General features: G+C 34.4%; 2 protein-coding genes, 3 long non-coding RNA genes and 1 pseudogene across 9 annotated transcripts; 2 read left to right on the top strand and 4 right to left on the bottom strand.

Annotated features, from left to right (window-relative positions):
• Nucleotides 1-6670: 6670 nt before the first annotated feature.
• On the top strand, nt 6671-9144 carry LOC103874603 (30S ribosomal protein S1, chloroplastic). Its single transcript, XM_009153033.3, has 7 exons — nt 6671-7052; nt 7642-7917; nt 7983-8063; nt 8148-8429; nt 8505-8615; nt 8689-8775; nt 8911-9144. Exons 1-7 carry the CDS (start codon nt 6750-6752, stop codon nt 9019-9021), a joined length of 1251 nt encoding a protein of 416 aa, XP_009151281.1. The 5' UTR covers nt 6671-6749; the 3' UTR covers nt 9022-9144.
• A 210-nt stretch (nt 9145-9354) lies between these two features.
• LOC103874602 (craniofacial development protein 1) lies at nt 9355-13163 on the bottom strand. Of its 3 annotated transcripts, XM_033273829.1 has the most exons (5): nt 10547-13163; nt 10294-10475; nt 10204-10223; nt 10038-10170; nt 9355-9770 (listed from the first exon to the last, which is right to left on the bottom strand). In XM_033273829.1, the coding sequence occupies exons 2-5, from the start codon at nt 10471-10473 to the stop codon at nt 9423-9425; spliced, it is 681 nt and encodes a 226-aa protein (XP_033129720.1). In that variant the 5' UTR covers nt 10474-10475; nt 10547-13163; the 3' UTR covers nt 9355-9422. The 3 variants fall into 3 exon arrangements, with proteins under 3 accessions (XP_033129720.1, XP_009151279.1, XP_009151280.1); XM_009153031.3 differs by having other exon boundaries at nt 10038-10223; nt 10547-13148; XM_009153032.3 differs by having other exon boundaries at nt 10294-10578.
• A 348-nt stretch (nt 13164-13511) lies between these two features.
• On the bottom strand, nt 13512-19564 carry LOC103874601. Of its 3 annotated transcripts, none has more exons than XR_001955052.2 (5): nt 19226-19564; nt 19066-19146; nt 18620-18953; nt 18416-18549; nt 13512-13577 (listed from the first exon to the last, which is right to left on the bottom strand). It is a non-coding gene; the product is annotated as an uncharacterized LOC103874601 (long non-coding RNA). The 3 variants fall into 3 exon arrangements; XR_001955051.2 differs by lacking the exon at nt 13512-13577 and adding an exon at nt 18204-18247 and having other exon boundaries at nt 19226-19525; XR_004448701.1 differs by lacking the exon at nt 13512-13577 and having other exon boundaries at nt 18272-18549; nt 19226-19517.
• Nucleotides 15746-18172, bottom strand: LOC117126203. The gene is made up of 2 exons (XR_004448708.1): nt 17925-18172; nt 15746-17320 (listed from the first exon to the last, which is right to left on the bottom strand). It is a non-coding gene; the product is annotated as an uncharacterized LOC117126203 (long non-coding RNA).
• Nucleotides 19548-22226, top strand: LOC117126207. The gene is made up of 2 exons (XR_004448712.1): nt 19548-19776; nt 20618-22226. It is a non-coding gene; the product is annotated as an uncharacterized LOC117126207 (long non-coding RNA).
• A 488-nt stretch (nt 22227-22714) lies between these two features.
• LOC103874834 lies at nt 22715-23703 on the bottom strand (annotated as a pseudogene).
• Nucleotides 23704-24145: the final 442 nt, after the last annotated feature.

Here is a 24145-nt window from a genome sequence, read left to right as displayed (position 1 = left end):
AATTCAAACATCACAAAAAATATTTACATAACCATTATAATACAATAATTTAATCAAAAATACAATTAAAAAAATATTAAAAAGAATAGTTATATACTTAATATTTGAAAATAAAAGATATTTTTGCTAAAATTGTACTTACCTCGCCAAGGAGATCGACCATCTTTTTACGGATCGATCGAATGTTGAGCATGTGGTCGATCCAAAAATACTCTGCAGTTTAATAAAATCTCTAAAACATTTATTCCAACACTCAAAAGATAGTTTTGCTAAATATGATAACTAGATAGCCAATAAAATTACAAAAAAATATTTAAATAGTAAAAAATATGTTAATTTAACGTGTTAAAATTTAAAAATAAATTTTAATTATGACATGCATTTTAACATTTATATAAATATAAATCATAGCCTAAATATAAATAATTTAACAACTTAAATTAGAAAAAAATAAAAATCCCGGGCGTAGCCCGGGTTAATCCCTAGTCTTTATATATAAAGAAGGGTTTGAATCCCTCCTAGAGTGTCCAGCTCAGCATCCAGCTAAGAAAGTCGTCTCCTGTACGCGTGCCACGTGTCTCCATTAATGAAACTCGGGTTTTCAATTGGTTCTATGGGCTTTCTTAAAAGATTAGCTTAAGCCCACATCTTTCCCTTTTTAATTCAATACACCGTAGACGAAACATCGGAGAATAGCCACCGATGAATGAATTCTTTTGATGCTAACCTGCAATGAAGATCCAACTGTTTGCTGGGTCCGAATAATTTTCCAACAAGAACAATTAGGAGCCACCGTCATTGTTTAGTCCATTCGAATTCTTCTACCCAAGGATGAATTTCAGCACCGTTACAGTAACTGACTGGGTTCAAGCATCTTCAATAACGCTCAAATTAACTCCAAATTCACACATCACACGATCTCTCATTCAATGAATCTACGCATTCATTCCTTTGTGTGATTCTGCTACTATAAATATGTAAGATTTCTTTCTAAGATTTCATCGATTCATTGGCGAGAGAGAAGCTTCCCTCAAGTGTTCTATTAGGGCTGGGCAAATAAACCGAACCCGAAAATCCGAACCGAACCCGATCCGATGAAAATGAATCCGAACCGATCCGAACCCGACATAAATACCGAATGGATCCTGTTTTTTGGTATATTGGGTTATGGGTATTATCCGAACCGAATCCGGACCTAAATGGATATCCGATAGAACCCGAAACATTTATAATAACAAAAAGAACTTCTACCAAATATGATCTTAATTCTTAATATGTATCCAAAATACTTTAAGATATTATTGAACTTCTAAAATAATTATCTATTAGATAAAGGTTGATGGTGGAATGTAGCGGTTGAAACCTAAAGTTTTTTTTATTTTGGTTTTGTTTTCATTAAATAGTGTTTCTCATTTCATGAGAACTTAGTTTTTGTTTTATGATTTCATTTATCTGTTTTCTTTATTTCACTAACTATGTTTATCTTTCGCTTGATTTTGAATGATCACGTTTGATGTTTTTTCTTATTTTTGAATCGATTTTACTTATGTTTTGGCTATTAAAATATGTACAAATCATGTATTTTAAATCTGAAGAACCGATTTCATTTATGTTTTAGTTACAAAATAGGTACAAATCATGTATTTTTAAACCGAAGAACCGATTGGGACCCGAACCCGAAAGTACAATGGGTTATACCGGTTCTTTGAAGATTTACTAACCCCGACCCGAACCCGATATAACCCGAACCGGTCCCGAACCGAACTTTTATATAACCCGAATGGGGTTGATTTTGATAAACCCGAAAAACCAAAACCCGAATGGATAAAACCGAAACCCGATTGGGACCCCGAATGCCCACGCCTATGTTCTATGGCTGCTCGGATCGAAAAGCTCTTGAGAGATGTTGATGGTCTGTATTGGATTAGAGCTCATTGGTATATGATACTCTTCAGTGCGTCGAGGGTAGCCGCCAATGTCCTGAACCTGTTCATACCACCGCCATAGAATCTCAGATTCGGCGGGAGTGGTTGTGATCGGAAGCGTGATTGGTGCTGGTGGAGCTACGGGAGCTCCAATTGATTGAAAGGGGGTTTGTAGATATAAATAATATCACAGTTGAAAGAACAATTGAATTCGATAGTTGCAATAACTTTTAATGCTTTAGGTACACCCCAAAGAGATGCTCCTCCGGTTCAGCTTTCACCTAAGTACCCTGATCCACCACCTTCTGCTCCTACGACTACGGCTACCAATGATCCTACCGCCGCTTTTCGCGAGCAACCTAAGAAGCTCAGAGCCGATTTTGTTAAGGCTGCTAAACAGGTTACTCTCCTTCTTTCTTCAGATTTAGTTAAGATTATGTGAAATACAGGTCATTTTTATTCTGCTGTTTTGAGTCCTTGGCGTGGTACTTTGTTTTGTTGAAGTTTGATGCTTTGGTTGCATCCCTTCCGTTATCAGACGGAGGTGAAGAATCTCAGTTGAGAAGAATCGCTGAATTCCAGATAATATAAGTCTCACTCACTGATATTTTATGTTCGGTAAATCATCTTCTGTTCCCTTCTCTACCATTTTTCTTCAGGTGGAAAATGATGTTACTGGCCAAGAGCTCCAAAAACAATTTGAGGCTGCAGGTAAAATTTTCCTGGCCAATCTTTAGTTTTTTCTTTGGTTGCTACTACCCCACACTAGGACTAATATGTTGTTTAACCATTGCAAGGAGATCTCTTTAGTGGTTAAAGCTGTGATAGAGGTGATGAATCTGATCTCTACGCATAGAGCTTCACTCGCTGTGGCACATGGTAATGGATGAAACTTTCTCTTTTTGATGATGAAATATTGTATCATCTTGGATTGTGCTTTGGTATGAAGATTAGTGATTGTTAATGGGATCCAACTATTGCTGGGTTGGGAGATTATCACAAATGAGATCATGATGTTAAAACAGTATTTGGGATCTTTAAGGCTTAGTCATGTAAATATATTTATGGTACCTTCATAAAGAAATAACAATTTTGACACACTAGGACACACAATAGCAAGCTTTTCTTCTTTCATAACTGATATAAAACGAAATATATAGTACTTAAAAGCACTGCAATGATGTATATATCCTTAAACTAACGGTGTTAAGTCTCGAGGTATTAAGGCAAACCGTTCACGACCAACACGGTAGGCCCGAGAGGAGAGAAACTCAAGAGCAGGATCTACACAAGCTAAGGAAACGATGTTCCGAAACATCTAACCAAAGTGACATATTACTTCGTCCCTGAAAGCCAGCTTTCAAAAATATGAGTTTATACTACAGGCACAAGAATTATGGGAAGCAAAACTCAAAATAAACCGAAATTTGAATTTCTTAAAATGTTTTAATCAATAAAATTACATTACAACCAAGATTTCTGAAAAAAATAAACCAATATATATATGAAATATTAAAAAAAATTAAATCTACTTACTAAAGTGTACGTTGAAAAATCTTATAGATTGCTTCCGCTGTGTTTTACAGTTATGTGGATTTTGGTTTAACTACTGACCTAACTAAAATTTAAATATAAATTAAAACTATTCTAAAATTAGTTTTAAAAAGAAAAATTATTATAAAAATCATTTAGTAAAATAGGCTTATAGCTTTTTCTGGTTATGACTAAAAAACCTCTAGATGAACATGCTAGATTAGCTAAAAACAATTCTTAGATATATACACTCATAATCACATATAGAATACATATACATATACCACCGTCAAACTTACAAACTTAACAAATATTTAAATAAAAAGTATAAAATACTACACATATAATCTCATGGAAATATGAAATAAGAATGTAAATCTCTAAAAAAAATACAAACGAAATAGATGGTAAACAGTAAAACTCATAAATATATTTAACAGAGAATAGTATCAAATGGAGCCTTCTATCTTATGATACAAACTCTTTTGTATCATGAGTTTCTGTCTATGTATTTGGTCCTTTCTTAACTGGGCGATAGCATACTAAATATGTTTGATTGAAGTCTTATTGTAGGAGTTGGCGGAAGAACACCAAAAGGATGTGAAAATCATAAGATGGTTACGTAATGAAAGGATGCAACAATACCAAAAGAAAATTGATCGAGTATGAACACAAGTGATTCTCCAACTGGCATGAAAATACCTTTTGTACTGAGACTTAAATTGCATGTTAATTTTGAACTCAAGTGGTTTTCCAAATAAGGTTAAAAATTTCATGTTAATGTAATTTCCGAGTTAATACTTACAGTACTAAAAACATTCCAAAAAAGTTCAAAATCGTCTACCTATCATACCACCACTAAAAACTCATTACTAATTTTGCAGGGCCACATACGAAAAACCAAAAAGAATTGTCATATTAACCCTGACAACATTTAAAAGACAAAATATAAGGATCAGTTCATGGACTCAAGCTTCCTACTTTAAAAATTGAGATATAACAAATAAATTATTTAGATGTTAATATATAATAAATCACTGACAGAACTAAATGTGATTTTTAAATACTTTAATAAAAAAATTCAACTGAAAATGATATATTAACTCAATCATGGTAATATCGTAGAAGCAATAAGTCAAAATAAAAATTATTTACAAATTAACTAACCATTAACTTAAATTAATAAAATAGGAGTATATTTCTTAGGCACTTTTTGCAAATGTAAATCTAAAACACAAATTACAAAATTATATAAAAAATAATAACATAGATCACAAGTAAAATATATCTCGTACGTAGGGCGGGCCGACCCTAGTGTATCTATAAACAAAAATGTGCATCGCAACTTTGCACTAATTCGGGCCAAGTCCAACCAAGACATATGGTCTAATAATAACACGTACACACAACCAAAAATTATGGAGTCCTTATTAATCACTTTTATTTAATTGATTGATATTGAGAATTTTCTTTTCCCAGAAGTCTCTAATAATGATTGTTACAAACGACACTAATCTTAAATCTTAATAATATATTCTAATTTTAAATTATGAAAGCTAGACGCGTATTCTTTTGCGAAGCTTCCAACCTCTTTATTTATTCTGAAGAATCGCATTTGCAAACTATCCTGTTAAAGTATCATTTGTAGGAAAAATTCTCTAAATAATAAGATACTAATATAAGATAAAAGTCACTTTCAGAACTCAGATATCCCTTACACAGGACGAACGGCATTATTCGAGCATTCTCCAAACTTGGCACTTGGCAGGAGAATGGTTTTATATTTACAGCCACAATTAATGGTTAAGAAAGCAGTAAATTTTAAAATTTTGTTGTCAAAAGATAAAGATCATCCGTAAATTGGAAGTAAGAAAAATCTTGAAAGAGTCTTCAACTCTATATATATGGTTAAATATCAAATACGTAAACTTTAGAAATAATATTGATGTTTTGACAGACGATTAATCTTGTTAGATATATCATGCACCATTGTGACGTTCGGATTTTAGGATATGTAGAAAAGACTTTCCCGTCTTATGAACCGATGAAATTATCCACTTTAAGTACTTTACCAACTTTGAAATGAAACCATCTTGGCAAGTTAATTATGCACTTTGTACGGCTAACCTTAACTCTCACTAGGTACAATTCTCGTCTTGCTTACCATGTCGAGAACTACATGCATAGCTTAGTTTAAAGCGAAACAAATTCATTTGAATCTAAATATTCATATTGAGCACATCTGAGTCTCTAGCACGTGCCACGTGGCCACGTATAACTTTGATCATCTTTTTCTTCGAAACTTCAATTCCATTTGGTGGGTGATGAACATCATAATCTGATTTATGAAAACTATGTTTTAGCATATATTATGTGTATGTGGTTTCATGTAAGTTATGTGATTGAAACATTAAACGATGTATGTGCCAAATTATACGTGTGGGCATCATTAGTAGGAACATTTGCAAAGGAACCATTTAGAACCAAACACATTAGATATACATTTGCATGTTGTGCTTTTAAAATATAAGGAATAAACGATGGGAACATATCTACATGATGAAAAGAGAAGTGAAAATAGAGAAAGCTGCAACAATACTGCTTTCAAAAAAATTTAGCCGGCAAAAGTATAACTTTAAATATAGAATAACGAATTAAAAAAAAAACTATTTTAGTTGATTTACAAGATTGAATCAGTTTTTTTTTTTGTTTTGATTATAGCATTTTCATTACCATTTACCACTGGGTAAATATACATTTGATATGGTCACAAACTTAATGTAACAGATTCATGTATGATTTTAAAATATCATCATGTCCACATTGAATTAATATAGCTTTATATATGGCACAACCAAGACTTTCACGTATACATCTATTGAGCGACATAGAAATAGAGCATTTCTAACCCATTTCAATATTTATTTCTATATTAAAAAAATAGAAAAACTCTATTGTAAAAGTATTATTTTTATCTCTAAGTATATAGATAAAATAGAATTTCTTTATATTTTTCTTAAAATATTTTTCTATATAGAGTTTTTTCCTGTTTTAGAAAAAAATAGAGTGGGGTCACACATATTTCTATGGCCCATGTCATAAACGCCACGCACGCATAATTTTCCGTGGCCCATAGCATAAACGTCACGCTGTTTAGCGTATTAACAAACGGCATGTAGTCCAACAGATCATCAACATCATCATCTTTGTAATCCTCCCTTATCTAACCATAGAAGAAGGAGAAGAACAGATACGAGTGAGTGAGACTCTCCTCTTCGAGTGTAGGCAACAATGGCGTCACTGGCTCAGCAATTCACGGGGTTGAGATGCTCCCCACTCTCTTCCTCCTCTAGGCTAACGAGGACACCGGCCAAGAACTTCCCGCAGAACAAATCCGCCTCCGTCTCTCCGACGATCGTGGCGGCGGTTGCGATGTCTAGCGGGCAGACAAGAGAGCGTCTCGAGCTGAAGAAGATGTTCGAGGAGGCTTACGAGCGATGCAGAACTGCTCCCATGGAAGGTGTCGCCTTCACCGTCGACGATTTCGCGGCTGCTATTGAGCAATACGATTTTAATTCAGAAATCGGCACTAGGGTTCGTCTCATCTTTTCTTCATTAAAAGTTTCCAACTTTGAATCGCTACTTGAGATTTGCAATCTATTGTTATGTTGATTCTGTAGAAGTAGTAGGCATTGGCATTTCGGGTATCCGTTAGATTTATTTGGTTCTAGAGATGGATTGGTTTGATATTTAGGAAATTCGGTTCGGTTATTGCCGTTTTCATGTAACAACAAAGTTGAGAACCGGCTAATATCCGAGATAATTTTGAATTCTATTTGATTCCGGTTTTTTGGTTAATTCGGAAAATTTGGGTTTAGGATTAAATGTCAGTATTTTCGTATAATTTTGAATATTTATAAATAGTATTTTAAAAACATTTGATTATTTTAAAATTAAATATAGTTAATATTTAAAAGTTTATAAACTATATTATAGAAATTCGGATACCCATTTCAGGTTCGCTTTCGATTTTCGGTTTTAGAGATAATTTTTTTGTTCGAGTTATTAATAGGATTCAAACCCGAACCAAACCTCGTTTTCGGTTCGGTTATTAGGTTCGAATAAATGTGCCTGGCTTATGTAGAAGTATATGTATCATTTTGTGGCTGTGACATTGTTTCAGGTCAAAGGAACGGTGTTCAAAACTGATGCTAACGGTGCATTAGTTGACATTTCCGCAAAGTCTTCGGCTTACTTGTCAGTGGAACAGGCTTGCATTCACAGAATCAAGCATGTGGAAGAAGCTGGTATAGTTCCTGGTATGGTTGAAGAGTTTGTCATCATAGGTGAAAACGAAAGTGATGATAGTTTGCTGTTGAGCTTAAGAATGATCCAATACGAACTTGCTTGGGAAAGATGTAGGCAGCTTCAGGCTGAGGATGTCATTGTTAAGGCTAAGGTACATTTGGGAACTTGGTTGTTACTCTTTGGTTAACAATGTTATAATTGGATTATATGGTTTAGGTTATTGGTGCTAACAAAGGTGGATTAGTGGCTCTAGTGGAGGGTCTTCGTGGATTTGTACCATTCTCGCAAATATCATCGGTTAGTACTTGTCTCAAAAGCTTTTACGAGTTTAAGGATAATCAAACCTGATGATGTGTGTTCTTCTACAATTGTTTTTGTCAGAAAGCAGCAGCTGAAGAGCTACTTGATAAGGAAATACCTCTAAAGTTTGTGGAGGTTGATGAGGAACAGACAAAGCTTGTTCTCAGCAACCGTAAAGCTGTAGCAGACAGCCAGGCACAGCTTGGAATTGGATCTGTGGTCCTAGGAGTTGTTCAGAGCTTGAAACCATATGGTGCCTTCATTGACATTGGAGGAATCAACGGGCTTCTCCATGTCAGTCAGATCAGTCATGACCGTGTCTCAGATATCGCTACTGTTCTTCAGCCCGGTGACACTCTCAAGGTCACTCTACCACAGATAATTCTTTAAACTTTTTTTAGTAGGGATCTTTGAGCAATAACGTATAGTGTTAAACAGGTTATGATACTGAGCCACGACCGTGACAGAGGAAGAGTAAGTCTCTCCACCAAGAAGCTGGAGCCAACACCAGGCGATATGATTCGCAACCCGAAACTTGTTTTCGAGAAGGTAACACTATCTCCACTGAAATGTTCTCTCAATTCCTTTCGATCATGTTTCTTACTTTTCTCTTGTCTCAAAGGCTGAGGAGATGGCTCAGACGTTCAGACAGAGAATCGCCCAAGCAGAAGCAATGGCCCGTGCTGACATGCTTCGCTTCCAACCTGAGGTACAGTTTTAGATCATAACCACCGTTGGTTCTTTACAAAAATTATGTTGTTGGGGTTTGGTTTGTTCACCAGAGAAGTTTTGTTTTTGATGGATAATGATAATAACTTAATGTTTGGTGTATATGTTTGAGCAGAGCGGACTGACGCTGAGTTCTGAAGGGATACTAGGACCACTAGGATCCGACTTGCCAGATGATGGAGTAGACCTCACCGTCGACGACATTCCTCCAGCCGTTGATCTATAGATTCAAAAGCTTTCTTTTTGTAAGTTTTTTTTATAGACAACTACACATCCTTGAGCTTAATGTAATATGTAACAACAACTCATGTGTGTAATTTTTTAAAATCTATATTTCGTTTGCAATGCCCAAAAAGTTCCATCAGAACGCTTTGCCCAGAGAACCAATGATCATCAGATTACAAAATTGAAGTTCGTGAGGATCCTAGGTAAGGGTTCGTTCGGATCAGTCCATCTCTTAGAATACACCAAACCAGACGGCTCGATGTTCTACAAAGCCATGAAGATATCAGCTATTAACCGCCACAGAGAGTTTCAGATCCTGTCAAAACTCAGAGGATGTCCTAACATCATTCAATCTTTTCATAAAACAAGAACACTGACACATAAGAAGTAGAGTCATCACATTCAGACATCATCGTGTTTTCTCTTGGACTGAAGAGCTAAGCGAACGTCTCTCTCTTTCTCAAACTGTCTGTAATCAGCTCTCTCCAAAAAAGAAACTTTATCAAGATACTGATCAGAGCTCTTCTTGTACTTATCCAGCTCGTCTTCAACACCTTTGTTCTCCTCCTTGTACTCTCCCCAATCTTTCTTCGTCTTGTCCAAAACGCTCAGCTTCTGTTTCTTTTTTATCTGCTCAAGAACCGCATCAACCCCTGAGGTCGATGCAGAGGAGGAGGCTTCCTTTGAACCCGCTTCCACTAACCGCTTCACTTCGATTTCTTGCCCAGCAAAGTCTTTGACCTCTGTTATCTGCAAAAGCACAGTCACATTTAACTTAAAGCATACACGACACAACCGATCCTTTTAGTTCAAAACAGCTGAAATATCTTAAGATTCTAACGTTGCTTAGGCAAAGCAAAATCATACTATATATTAACTTAAAAGACAGAGACTTTAATCATGCACAACCTCTCTTCTTAGTTCAAAACAGCTGAGAGATGTCACATTAACATAAAGACAGAGACTTTACTAACTAGACCTAGTCAAAGAAACACAAAAGGTTAAGCCTTTGCTCACCTCAACCTTGCCACGGCTAGATGCAGCTGCAGCGGTTGCAGTAGCGTTTCTGACAGCAGCTAGAGCGGCTGCAGCGATGCTCTTAGCCTCCTCGCTACAGCTATTATCCGAAACGCTATCTTCCTTCAGTACAATTGTGTGCTCATTCTTCTTCTTCGCATCCACACCAAGATAACTTCTACAGTTCTGCGTTATAGATAAAAACGCTTTAAAAGCACACACACACACACAATAACAACGAAGACGCAAAACGCACGCTATTATTAGCTGAGTTTTTAGCGGGCAAAGCGGTTGCGCTCTTTGAGTGGAAGTTGACTCGCTTTTTTGGTACTCCTGCATTCATTCGCTCCCACATCTCCGCGACTTTCTTAGACACACTGCTCGAACCACTTTTCTCAGGCGAACTTTGGTTCTCTGATTGGTTATGAGACTCCATTCCTGGATTCGTGATACGGACACGAACTAAATGTGAGTGTTTGAGTACGATGGGGTATCAAATTGGTGAATACCGGTGTACTTTTGTGATGTAGGTGGCGGCTGCGAAGAGTAGAGTAGAGGGAGCGAGCTCCAATGGTGTCTTCTTTTATTTTTCTATTGGGCTTTTGAGCCTTTGATAAAAAAAGAATTTCAAAGCCCGTTTTGTAAACATTTTTTTGGTTTCCCGTATTTGTTGTTTATTAAACCTCAATTTTTGGATACAATCCTCTTTGATAATACGACAGTTTTTTCCGATAGTTATTTTTAAATTTTTATCAAAAAATAACACCTAAAAATATAAAATAATCAAAATAATTCATTTTTATTTTTACAAAAACTTAGCAGGCTTTTGTCAAACCACTCCCAATTATTTATATCTCTAAAAATAATTTAGGATAACTTTTTTTCAAGGTTGGGTTTTTATTTCACAAATCTTATATATATATATATATAATCTATAATATAATAGTACAATTATCTCTTTATTGAAGCAACACGTCAGCATTTTGGGGGATTCTACTTTTAAAAAGTGTGAAAAAGTATCGAACCTATGGCTCGAACCCAGGTTATTGAGATATAAACACCAATATTTATACCACTAAACTAAATTATACTTGTATATTGATAGCCGAAACTAATATATATTTATGAAGATCAAAAACTTTTGCTTCTTCGGTTTTTTCTGTGGACCGAGCCTACAAGTGTATTATGAGTTTCATTTTTAAATGAGTTTCATCACGTTATATGAAAAAAAACAATTATAGTTTTTCCATATTGTAAACTGTATACGTTTAACATGAGTTAGAGTTCTTTTCATCATTGTCTTAGACAAGTCTGAGTTACATAGTTGGGCTGTGTGTCTGTTCGTAATCTATTTTTTCACTGGTGAACTCTTCATCTCCCCATCTTAAATCCCTTGATCTTAAATGTTCCTGATTTGTAGCCTTTCTGTAAACCATATATATATAATTCTAATATTTGATGAACCCAATTTGCATCTCCACAAAACTCATTGATTCCTCTTAGCTTTAACGATCTTCTAGAAAATGTCTTTCTGCCTCTCCAGTTCCTCAAACCGGCGTTCCCGGCATCCGTCACTCAACCTTCGAGTCTCTTCGTGTTGATCGTAGTAGTCAGAGCATAGCCTCTAACCTCCTCGCTTATGTGATTCCCTGAACTTCAAGAAAGACAGTGAATTTATGGGAATCACAGTTCTCTTCCTTGATGAAAAGGTAAGCTATTCTTCGATTTATCACACTTATTTAATATAATTGTTTTTAATTGATTTTCTGATTATTTGTTAAATAATATTATTTGCAGATTCCGCAATTCGTGGGTTTATTCCCGTCGGACGTGCTAATAATTACATGCCATCTTTGAAAGCCGGTTCCATTGTGAAAGTCGATAGTTTTGAGGTTGCTAGGTGCTCAAGCATGTACAAGATAATTGATCATCCATTCCTCATTCGTTTCATATCACCAACTATTATTGATGAAGTCATCGCGGGTGTTCCTAAGATCAATCTCCAATCATAATTAGATTGTTTGATAATTTCCAAATGATTGCGAACACAAACCTAGAACTCCCAGGTATATTATCATATTGCATCTGAGTTTATAATATGTTTCGTTATCATAACTGATATTTAAACTCGCAAATGTAGTTGGGCAAATCCGTTATGTCCAAGGCTCTGACCTTAGCAAAGAAACAACTCGAGTCGTTATCCGTCTCCTCAATAATCCGTAAGAAATAATTAACACATAATTCCCTTTATATTATTATATATATTGTGCTAACATCAATAATCAAAAATATTTCCTACCCAAATTCTGTGGTCGTCTATTTATCTTCATTACTTATCAAAATAATTTTACACAAACCTTTATTTTACAGCTTAAAAGAAACCACAACAACTCAAACAATCAAAACACCAAAAACTAGAATTCCAAAAAAGACGAATCATTAATGATCACCTCTCTTTTTTTGTCTAATCTTTGAAATAAACTTCAAAACAAATATACCAAACCAAACACCTCAACTAAAACTCAACGACACATACATCGAGTCAGCTAAACAAATACAAACTACACGACCAGCCAATTAACAATTTACAAACTTACTTTCGCAAAGACACATACATCGAGTTAGCTAAACAAATACAAACTACACGGCTAACTATTTAATAATTTACAAACTTACTTTCGTAACGAAGAAGACAACCAAGATCAGTGAAATTACCTAAACAAAAAAGCAGAGTAAGTTATAAACTTTGATAAATACAACTAACAATGATTTTTGTTTACATATTATCCATCAAATAAAAGATAAACAAACATAGCCACAATAAGAGATACAAAAGACAATCCCGACAAACACAAAGACAGTAACAACAGCTCCACCTGCTCACTCCTCTTGCCTTATAAAAATAGTTTACATGTCCAATGTCAACAAGCCAATGCTATTGTCTTCTTATGAGAAATACTTAAATTCGTTTAAAACTCATTAAAACATAAATACTCAGAAGTTTAAAACTCATTAAAACCCAAATACTCAGAAGTGTCACTAATTTTATAGTTATTTCTACAAGTCATCATGTATTTGTTTTAAAGGTCGGGTTAGAGCAACAAATTTAAAAATAAAATAACAACATATAACAAACATAATAAGGATAATAAAAATTATTACATAATACAAACAACTTTTTTTTTAACGCTGATTTATTATGATCTTACAATTATGATATAGGAAATATTACATAGACGATTCGACAACCGACAATACTATCTGCCTTATGAAGACCTACGCCTAACTGCAGCACCTGAGCCGTCCTATGAAGATCCACGCCTGACCAGATTTACTTGCACCATGTTGAAGATCTCTTGCAAGCCTTTCCTTTGTAGTCTGCATAATTGGTTAATAAACCGCTCTCTCCGGGACTTGAAACCTGGATTTCCTGTAATCTGCAATAAATTGCATAGTCTGGGATTCGAACCCCAGACCTGGATGTAGAAGCCTTTAAACCTTAATCTGCAATAAATTGCATAGTCTGGGATTTCCTGTAATCTGCAATAAATTGCATAGATTTCCTGTAATACAAACAACTTACACGACTAAACTAGAAAAAAAATATCCAGAAACAAAAGGTACTCTCAACAACTTTAATATAATTTATGTACTTTCAATAGTACAAGAAACAAATCAAAAAGACAAACAAACAATAAGTCTCAGTGACATAACAAACAACAACTCGAACTATATCAATCACATTACTAACACATTTTAGACTTTCATAAGGGGAAAACAGTGCATACACAGTTCATCATCATAACTCTAACCCTATAACAATAAAAAAAAATTGAAAAACAACTCAAAACGCAAAATTCACAACTACAATAACCCTAGCAAAAATATTGAGATGAAACAAGAACTCTGTGCACAACTCCGCACTTGCACGGAGGCAATGCTAGATAACAAAATCAATAAAAATACTCTTTAGTAATGTTATAATCTAGTCAATTGACACTGTGATGCTTAAGTCGAAGTCACAACTCTTTTTATAGAGGATCCAAATGCCCAATCACCGATTCCCATATCGAGACCCATATCTCCCACAAATGATTCAATTTTCCTATCTCTCCATTCCAATCATTATAATGACCAAATCATGAATCGATAACTATGATCTCCATATCAATTGAATAAGATTCCGTTTTTATGAGAACGAAAATCATACCTCTACAATCTTCTTCTGATTGATCCTGTTGATTCCCATTTTTCCTTTATAAAAAAGCCTCCATCGAAATTTCACAAGGGGTCATATCTCCGTGATTCTGTATCGAACCCAGATCACCGTGATTTCGTATTGAAACCATGTCTTCCCGATCTTACCATAAAGAGATAGATCTGCTCGATTTCATTCACTACCCGGATCCCACCTTCGAAAAACCATGGAAACCCTCGCCGTAGCTAGGAGTGTCAAAATGGGTCAAATGGGTCAACCCAACCCATAACCCAAATGGGTTTACTGTTAATGGATTATGGGTCAACCCAACTCATTTATTAAATGGGTTGGGTTGACCCATGACCCATTAAATTAAATAGGTTAGATGGGTTAAAGGTTGACCCATCAACTCAACATCTTTATAATGAATTATTTTTAAGTTAAGACCAAGTTGATCGAAATGAGAAAATGTTGTTTTGTCGTTTTAGCGGAAAAATGCATTTTTGCGGGAAAATGAGTTTTTGCAGTTTCAGCGGGAAAATGCTTTTTGAGGTTTTTGGGTAAAACAAGTTTTTGCGATTTAGGCACGAAACCACATTTTTGTAGTCTTGGCGGGAAAGGGCGTTTTGTGGTTTTAGCGGAAAATGTGTTTTTGCGGTTTTAGCGGGGAAACACGTTTTTTGATTTTGGCGGGAAAACAGTTTTTTTTTTGCGAGAAAACGCGTTTTTGTGGGAAATTGCGTTTTTGTGGGAAATTGCGTTTTTCCGGTTATGGCGGAAAAAAGCGTCTTTGCGGTTTTGGTGGGAAAACGCGTTTTTGCGGGAAAACTGGTTTTTCAGTTTTGGCGGGAAATTCTGTTTTTGTGATTTTGACGGAAAAATGCGTTTTTGCGGTTTTGGCGGGAAAACGCATTTTTGCGGGAAAACTGGTTTTTCATTTTTGGCGGGAAATTGCGTTTGGTGGTTTTGGCGGGAAAATGTGTTTTTGCGGGAAACGTGGTTTTGGCGGGAAAACGCGTTTTTGCGGTTTTGGCGGGAAAACGCGTTTTTGCGGTTTTGGCGGGAAAACACGTTTTTGCGGCTTTGGCGGGAAAACACGTTTTTGCGGTTTTGGCGGAAAAACTTATTTTCGTGGTTTTAGCGGAAAAACTTATTTGGCGGGAAACGCATTTTACCACCGAATAAATGTTTGAACTTTTGAGAAACTCATGATTTTCCAATTCTATCAAACCTTAGAATTGGGTGGTTTACTCATGGTGTTTTTTAATTGAAAACAAAATGGGTTAGAGTTGACACAACCCAATAAACCCATTAACTTATTAACCCACTAACTTGTTAACCCATTAACCTATTAACCCATTAACATGTTAACCAATTGGATCAAAAATAAACAGTTCATTTGGGTTAATGGGTCAACTTGGATTGGATCAACCCATGGGTCATGACCCATTTTGACACCCATAGTTGTTGCCATGTTTGAAAAGGAGAGTTTTTTCTGTTATTTCATTTAAAAAAAAATCTTTTCAAAATTACATTTCTGCTTTTTGGGAAAATTCAATTTCTACTTTATTAGATAAAATAGTTTTTTTTAACACTATTAGATCAAACTAGGGGGTTTATCCGGACTACATCCGGATTATTTGTTTATAATTCTTTTGGTTGTTTTTGGTACAAATTTTTTAAAAGTTATACATAATTTAAAATCAACAAATCCTAAAATGTCTACAACATTAGCAAATGAAGATAGAGATTTTTTATATTGTTTTCTTGTTAAATTTAACATTTGATCTTCTATATTCTTTTTGCATTTTCATACTAATTATATGTTGTTTAATTTGATGCATATGGTTTTTCTAAAGCTTAGAATATTAGAATCATATAATGTCACATTAAAATAATTATGTCTCTTTCTATGTCTACATTTATTTTGACTACAACCGAATGACCCACAGAAAGTAATATAGAGTATAGATTACTGACATGTGTATATATATCACTGAGAATATCATAGTGACTTGTTGTCTATGTCTTCTGATATGCTGTTTACGAAATCATTGTGAAGTAAAAAACTTGAATGATTTATACGAGTTTCCAATTAACTATTCAGAGATAGATCTTCTTTATTTCACAATATATATAATCATGAACTATTTTATCACGACTCAGGAGATCAACATTAAACTATCAAATCACAGAAAGAAACTGAAATATACAGAAGCCACTATTTGAAACCTACACAATAATTAGCAATCATAAAATTTAGAGCAATACAGAGTAGTGCATAAAGAATTGTAAAATTCTTACATCAATGCATATCAAAAGCATGATGAAAGAAAAGAAATAAGCCATACTTAAGGGCATTTCCAAGAATGACATCATATTTGGTATTGAAATTACATCAAATTTGGTGTTTTGGTGTCACAATCTTTTTATCATCTCCAAGAATAACACCAAATTTTACACCAAATGTATTATTATATATTATTTGATGTTTTCAGTTCTTAAAGTTTTATATTTTTATTATTTATTAATTAATAAATAATTATTTAGTCACATTTAGATTATTATTTATATTTTATTATTTGTAAATGATAAATAATAATAGTCATTTAGTGATTTATTTTGAAAATAAAAATAAAATTTTAATTTTAATTTTTTTAATTATGTGAAGATAAAATAAAAATACAAATAACATAATATATTTATTTTTAATTACAAATTTGATAACAATGGAACTATATTATTAAATGAAACATAATAAAATGTATTTTAATTATTTTGTGTGATGAATAGTATTACACTAAATTTGGTATAGCACTATTCACATTACACCAACTTTGATGGAATGATGTCAAATTTAATGTTTTGTTGGAGATGAGATTACACCAAATTTGGTATTTTGGTGTCTTGTTGGAGATGTCCTAATGCAAGAAGCTAACGCATAAATCAAACAGCGATGATAAGATTAGCAACCAATGTAAGATTCTTTCAAACTTGTTTTCAAAAAAAAAAGATTCTTTCAAACTGAGTAGGTGGGAAAAGTTAGATAGAAAATATGAAACATATCATTATACTTAGGGCCTGACTGGTTCAACCGCAGCGGTTGCGGTTGCGGTTGCGGGAGTTTACGGATGCGGGTGGTTGCAGTTTCAAGCGGTTTTAAGAGATTTATACGATTGGTTCTGCGGTTAGAAATTGGTGCGTTTGCGGGATACTTATGACTGGTTAACTACGAAATGCAGCAGCGGTTAAATAATAAATTAACAATATTTACATTTTATACAATTATAAAAATATCAAAAATAATAATATTATAATAAATATAAAATTTATATTTAGAAAGTTATAATTTAATTTTTTTTAAAATATAGAAAATATTTTTATTTTAGAGTTTTATAATATTAATTAAAATATAATAGATATATTTTAGCATTTTTATAATTCCAATTTAATTTTTTATTGAATATTTTTATTTTTGTATTTATATTGTTTTGGAAAAAAAGAAATTTTTTTATCTTCCCGCAATCGCCCAAAACCGCAAACGCTAGCTGGAACCAGCTTTGAATTTATGAGGTTCAGAGCGATTTAGAGCGGTTTGGAGCGGTTTGAGCGATTGTTGCGAAACGTCAATAACCGCTACCAACCGCAAAAGCTGCGTTTGCGGGTGGTAGCGGGAAAACCAGTCATACCCTTAATTGACACTGCTGCTCGTGTGATGGCAAGGAAGATTCAACTGAATCCCTACTTTCTGCGCTCTGATCTGGATGTAAATGTATCTATTATGACCAATAACTCCGACTATCAAACAGAACAACTGGTTACTGTTACTTAATGTCTTCAATGAGTCATTGATCAGATTACAACCGACACATTAATAGTAGAGAACTACCAGAAAGAAACTTCTCATACGAATATCTTCGGAAATAAATGAAAGTGATTTAGAGTGTTACAAAAAAAAAAAAAATGAAAGTGATTTAGATTGCTGCTGTAAAACGTCATCTTCTTGTGAGACCTAAAAGATGAGTGAGTTTTAAAATTGAAATCAAATATTCAATTTGAATCCATCAAGTAGAACGATTTGGGAGAAACAGTCTACAACATTAAAATTAACCACAGACAAAATATATATCTCAATTCAAAAATCAGAAAAATTCATAAACCAGCGTTTACGAAGTCATACCTTCAGTAGACGCCATAGTTTTGCAGAGCAAAGCTGATAGCTTTCAACTAATTTAGAGGACACTTCAAAATCCCTAGCTTCCTGGGAGTTTGGTCGTGATCCCTCATTCGGAAACCAAATCATACTTTGTCATTCTAACACAGAACGAAAAATGTAATAGAGTAAGTACGCTTGGTAAGAAACAGGGGACTATATAGTACATACCAAGAGAATCTGATTTTGTAGAATAGAACACAAATTGCGTCTCTATACGAATGGATTTTCATCAGCTATTCCAAACCCTTAAAAAAATGTGGAGATCGTGGGTTTCTGTACTGCAACAGAATAAGAAAGAAAAGGAAGCGATGTAAAAAGGAGGTAAATGAGTCTTATGGCCTAAATAAATCTGTAATATGATCAACTAAGACTTGGATTCCCAATCGTATACGGCTAAATAAAATGGAGAAGCCGAGAAGGTATCGATCACGCTCTTGTAAGAAAGAGGAGATTGTTGTGGCATCACTAATAAAAGAGTTGACATGGGATGGGATCCTTTGGACTGTAAAACAATTGACAAATCAAAAAAAATTCAGTAAACTCCTCAAAAAATATAGCGCTGAATTTAACTCATTCAAATATCTTATCATTTTGATCTTGTGTTTGTGGCTTACCTCATGCACTCCTTACTAAAAAATACTTGCGCGTTTGGCTCAGCTTCTGGTTTGGTTACCTCTGACTCGATGATTCTCATACTGGAGAAAGAATATGTTTTACACGCAGATCCAAAAACTACAGTAATTAATAAGTAGATGAGTGATCACTATATCATACCAATCATCCGCAGTATTTCTCCAGTGTCCTCTTAGCTTTTCGAGTTGAAAACTCATGTTTATAAGACAGAGGTGTAGATAAATAGATAATGGAATTGAATCAGTCTACAATTAGGCTACTTTATACGTGTTACATTTAAGAGAATGGGAAGGTGTGGGAGATGAAAAGATATTATAAATGAAGGGTCTGGCTGAGAGATGGTCGTCAGAAGCAAAGCGTTACGTATGTATGAGCAGAAGAAGAGTCACAATTAGGTTATAATTTCTTTGTTTTTTTTTCTCTCGTCAGATTTGATGATAGTTCTTTAAGATGATGTGGCAATTTAAAGCTTTGTGATAGGTTAATTATTTGAGCTGATGTGGATAGGCTAAGAGTTGAGTATATCCAATTTTTAATATTGTTAGATTGTCATTTTTCATTTATCTTTATGTTTATTTTCTAAATATACATTATATAAATTCTGATTATGTGATTTAATCGAATTGGATTGTTTATGCATATCAAAAATATTTTAAATAAAGTTAAGTATAATTGAGTTAATTTTTATTAGGGTTTTTGCGCTGGATGACCATAAAAGATACTTAAATTAGGTAAATGACCATGATACTATTTGACAATTTTAATTCCATATCTACCCCTATATTAATCCATAATCCTGATATATATGTCTATATACAAATCTCTTTTCCGTATTTCTTTTACTGTTTCTTTTTCTATCTTTTAGTGGTTTTAGTTTCTACAAAAGCACCTTCTTCCTTATACTCTTTCTTCCTGCAATATTGTTTTCCAACTTTTTTAACGATATGAAACTAGTTTTTCATTTTCATCTTCATCTCTCTTTTTTCGTGTGTGTATGATTTAGGTTCGTATAACGATTTTCATAGATCTTGATTTTCTAATTTTTAAATCTCAAATTCAGATCTGTTAATCAGATCCCACTATTTACACAAAAAATTAATGCATACTGCTTCTAGACGCCATTGTTCACTGATGAGTCTATGTCTCTTCTTTTGCCGGCTTAAGATTTTTTTTGGGAGGTGTTTTGCAACCCAATCAACGCCGGGACCAAAAAAGTTGACCGACTAACCTTGCCCTTTCCCTTTCCCTGCAACAAGTGGAAGTCAAAATTAAAAAAATATAGAAAACGCACGTATTTAAATAAGAATGAAGACAAGGCCATCAAGAACCACATATTTGATGAGTAACATCTAAGTCTAAAAATTACTATTCGTTACCACATGCATTACTTTGTAGCCATATATTCAATTTTGGACAGAACCGTAAAATCACCATATCTTTATACATGGTTTTGCAAATAAATAAAAATAATGCATGATCACCTAATTATCTTCTCTGTTTTGGTTATTCACCTAAATTGGCCTTTTTATTAAGTAAATAAATAGCCAGATATTGTAAGATTTTTGGTCAAACTAGATCCTTTTGTATCGGAATTTGAAAAGATGTATAGCTTAAATTAGAGATGTTTCACTTTGTGATTCATCTATAAATGTATTTCTCTGTATTCTAATTTTTAAAACATCATTATTTCATTATCTAAGATGAAAATTGCTTTCAAACCTTGGTTTATTAGTTTCATTATGCTCACAATTCTTCTCCACGGTTTGTATTTACATTTACAGTTTTATAAATATATTTTATAATAATGGAGGAATTTTCATGTTTACCATATTGTTGATACTATTATTCATGTTACTTTTACTAAATAACCATTTTCACAAATATGTTCTTCATTGAAGAAGGAAAAAATCTCTTTTACCCTTGCTTTATATATATAATAAATAACTGTATAAATAAAAATATAAAAATTAATTTTTGGATTATATGTTTTCAAATTCGGACTTGTTTATAAATTTTGTTTTTGATTTTTTGTCGAAATTAGTTTTTTCAAATTTTCTTTTTGAAACTATTTTTTTTAAATACAATTTTAAGTATTTATTTATGTATTTATGAGAATCCTAAATTCCACATTCCAAAACTTTATACCACTTCTAAACTCTAAACCATAAATCTAAATTAGTTAACCCTAGGGTTGTAAGTGTTTTTTTACCAATTTTAAAGTACGGGTAAAAGTTGTTAAGGTAAACATGAAAAAATGATATTAGAAATGTGATAGTTTAGGCAATTTCCCTATTATCATTCAAAAATTAATTTTATTTGATGCCATTTATTTTATACCTACGTAGATTATATGTTTAATTCTATATTATTGAGTTTAATGATTTTCCAAAAATAATCAATGATTAGAAAAGAAGATATTTAGACTTTCAGTTTTAAAAAAAAAAATATAAATATGCAGAAAAAACTCCAAACATATGTCTTACAAAAGTTATGTTTAATTATTATAATAACAGGAGAAAAAACAATTGCAAAACGTTACAAAATAGGCCAAATTGGCTAGAAATACACAAAACATAAGTTAATTAGTAGATCATGCAACAGAAAATATATTTAGATAGTTGGAGAGAGAAACAGAGGCGAAAAGACTCACCTGACCCGGGGAACTTCACTTGTGCTGTATATAGCCTGCAGTGATAGGGTAGGATAGATAGGTCTGCAATAGGCTTTGTGTCGGTTAATACATGTGTGGTCGATCAAAAGGAAAAAGAAAAACAAGGAATAAAATTACCCACAAATTTACGAAGATGAAATCTTTAACTTACTCTTATGGCATTTGGAGAAAGGATAAATATTTTTTTTTTTAAATACTGTCTTTCTAACCAAAGCAAGATACAAAGGTAGGGATACAATGGATCGAAACATTAAGCCGACTGACCATATATTATTGTCACCGGAAAGAAAACCGGCGAAATAAAAGTTTCCTAGAAACTACAGCCCTACCACAAGGAATCAAACTAACAAAGAACAAGATAAACAACAAGATAAATCCAGAATAAAATATAGAACACAAAATTAAAACCAACAGATACCAAACACCCAAATCAACCAAAATCCTTGTGAACCTTCAACAAAATTACCAAATTCATTGATAACTGATTGATAGCCGACCGCACCTAGCTGCCGTAGCTGTGATTGGAGCTCGTCTTCTTGCACCGAGGATCTATGCGCCTCTCATCAATCCACCTGTCATGATCGTAGGTCGCACTGGAGGATGCAGGTCCCGGAGAACCGCCATCGACAAACTAAGATCTCACATCAATCGGAAAAACCCTAACACTCCGATCGCTAACTAGCAGAGTCTTCGACGGCGTCACCGTCACCCTCTAACAGTGAGAACCACTGCCATAACCGACGAGCCACAAGGGCACTGGAGCTGTCATATGGAACCACCGCACCAGAATCCCCACCGATACCCAGATTGAGAGAAACGCCACAAACAATACGGACCCGCATCTGTTCCGTCACGCCTCTCAGATTCCGAAGGAAAGGGGTGGGTGGGAGACCGACGACGTTGGAAAGTCTCCATCCAAACACGAAGATGACAAAGCTTGGGAGGAGAGAAAATGCTTGGCTTGTGTAACTTATTGCTTCCTAAACGCCACTCGATGCTCGTGGGAAACTTTCTAGAAACTCACGGGTTGCCACGTCGGAGACCAAGCCGACAGCCTCTCCAAACTCAAACAATGCTTCAGCTCCGCCTCCGCCGTTGCTAACTTCACCGACGACTTCGACGACGGCGCGTCAGAGATGAACTCCGGTAGGAAGCTCTGGCGCAGTGGCGCGTTACTCGTTTTCCCCTGGGCAACAAAACTTCTTCCTCCTTGACCGACAATTCACTCTCCATCATCATGGCGTTGTTCTCTTCCTCCTCTTCTTCTTCTCCGTTAAGCTTAGATTTCAGTTTACTAATCTGCATCAAAACGTTTCAGTCTTCAACATAAAGTTTCAATCTTTAAGCATAAAGTTTCAATCATCAAACATATAGTTTTAATCTTTAAGCAGAAAAAAGTTTGAATTTTTGTTACCTCTTGAAGAAGAGATTCATTGTCACGGAGGAGGGAATCGAAGTTATTACGAAGAGAATCGTATTGGGTTTTAAGAACACCGTAATCTTTCTCGGGCTCTTTTGTCTTCCACCGTGCACGGTGGTTCTAGAACCAAACAGCTACTTGACGAGGTTGAAAACCAAGTTCTTGAGCTAACTTCACTTTCCTCTCAGGCTCAAGTTTGTTCTCTAACTCAAAGTTTTTCTCCAAGGCTTTGACTTGGTTAATGCTTAACCATCACTTTTTCTCAGCTACACCGGTTTGGCCTCTTTCCTCAGTTATGGCTTCTTTATCCTCCTCCTCGCAACCTTCAAGCATCGACTGAAATTCTCTCTTGTATCTTCTTGGACTCTTCTCATCTGTTTGAAAAAAATTGAGGTAATTTAGGGTAAAAATTATGAAATTAAGTCGCGGTGGCCGAACCGAACAAGGAGACGCGTTGGTGGCAAGCGCAAGAGGTGATGGCGGAGAAAGGACGTGAGGAGATGATGCAATGTGGCGGAGCAACGAGTTTCAACAAATATTTAGAGTTTCTGATTTTTTTCCGTCTTTAAATCCATAAGAGAGAGGAAAGGGAGGAAAATTAAATAATTTCTTAAAACAAAAATATGATGTGCAAATACAACTGTCAGAAGTAGTGTAGTGCTAGAAATAGGGGTAAAGTTTGGGATTATAATTTTATCAACAGTGCATTGTTCAGTTAGCTAAATAATGTTTCAATCGTGTATATCAAGTGCAATTGCCCTACAAAATATGTGGTGAACTTATACGAAACAAAGAAAATACATGTGATGACAATATCTGTAAAGCCGAATGTGTCAAAAGGCATAAAAAAGGGCGAGGTGCTTGTGAACTTGGTTTTGGCGGAAGGCCAAAGGTATGCCATTGTCATCCGCCGCTCTGCCCTCGTATTCCTCCTCCTGCTACTCGCTGAATAATTATCTTCATTGAAACT

This window comes from Brassica rapa, chromosome A06 (genome assembly GCF_000309985.2).
Source record: "Brassica rapa cultivar Chiifu-401-42 chromosome A06, CAAS_Brap_v3.01, whole genome shotgun sequence".
Classification (NCBI taxonomy): Eukaryota; Viridiplantae; Streptophyta; class Magnoliopsida; order Brassicales; family Brassicaceae; genus Brassica; species Brassica rapa.
The sequence above is the reverse complement of the archived record's forward strand: the minus strand, read 5'-3'. Positions and strand labels throughout refer to the sequence as shown.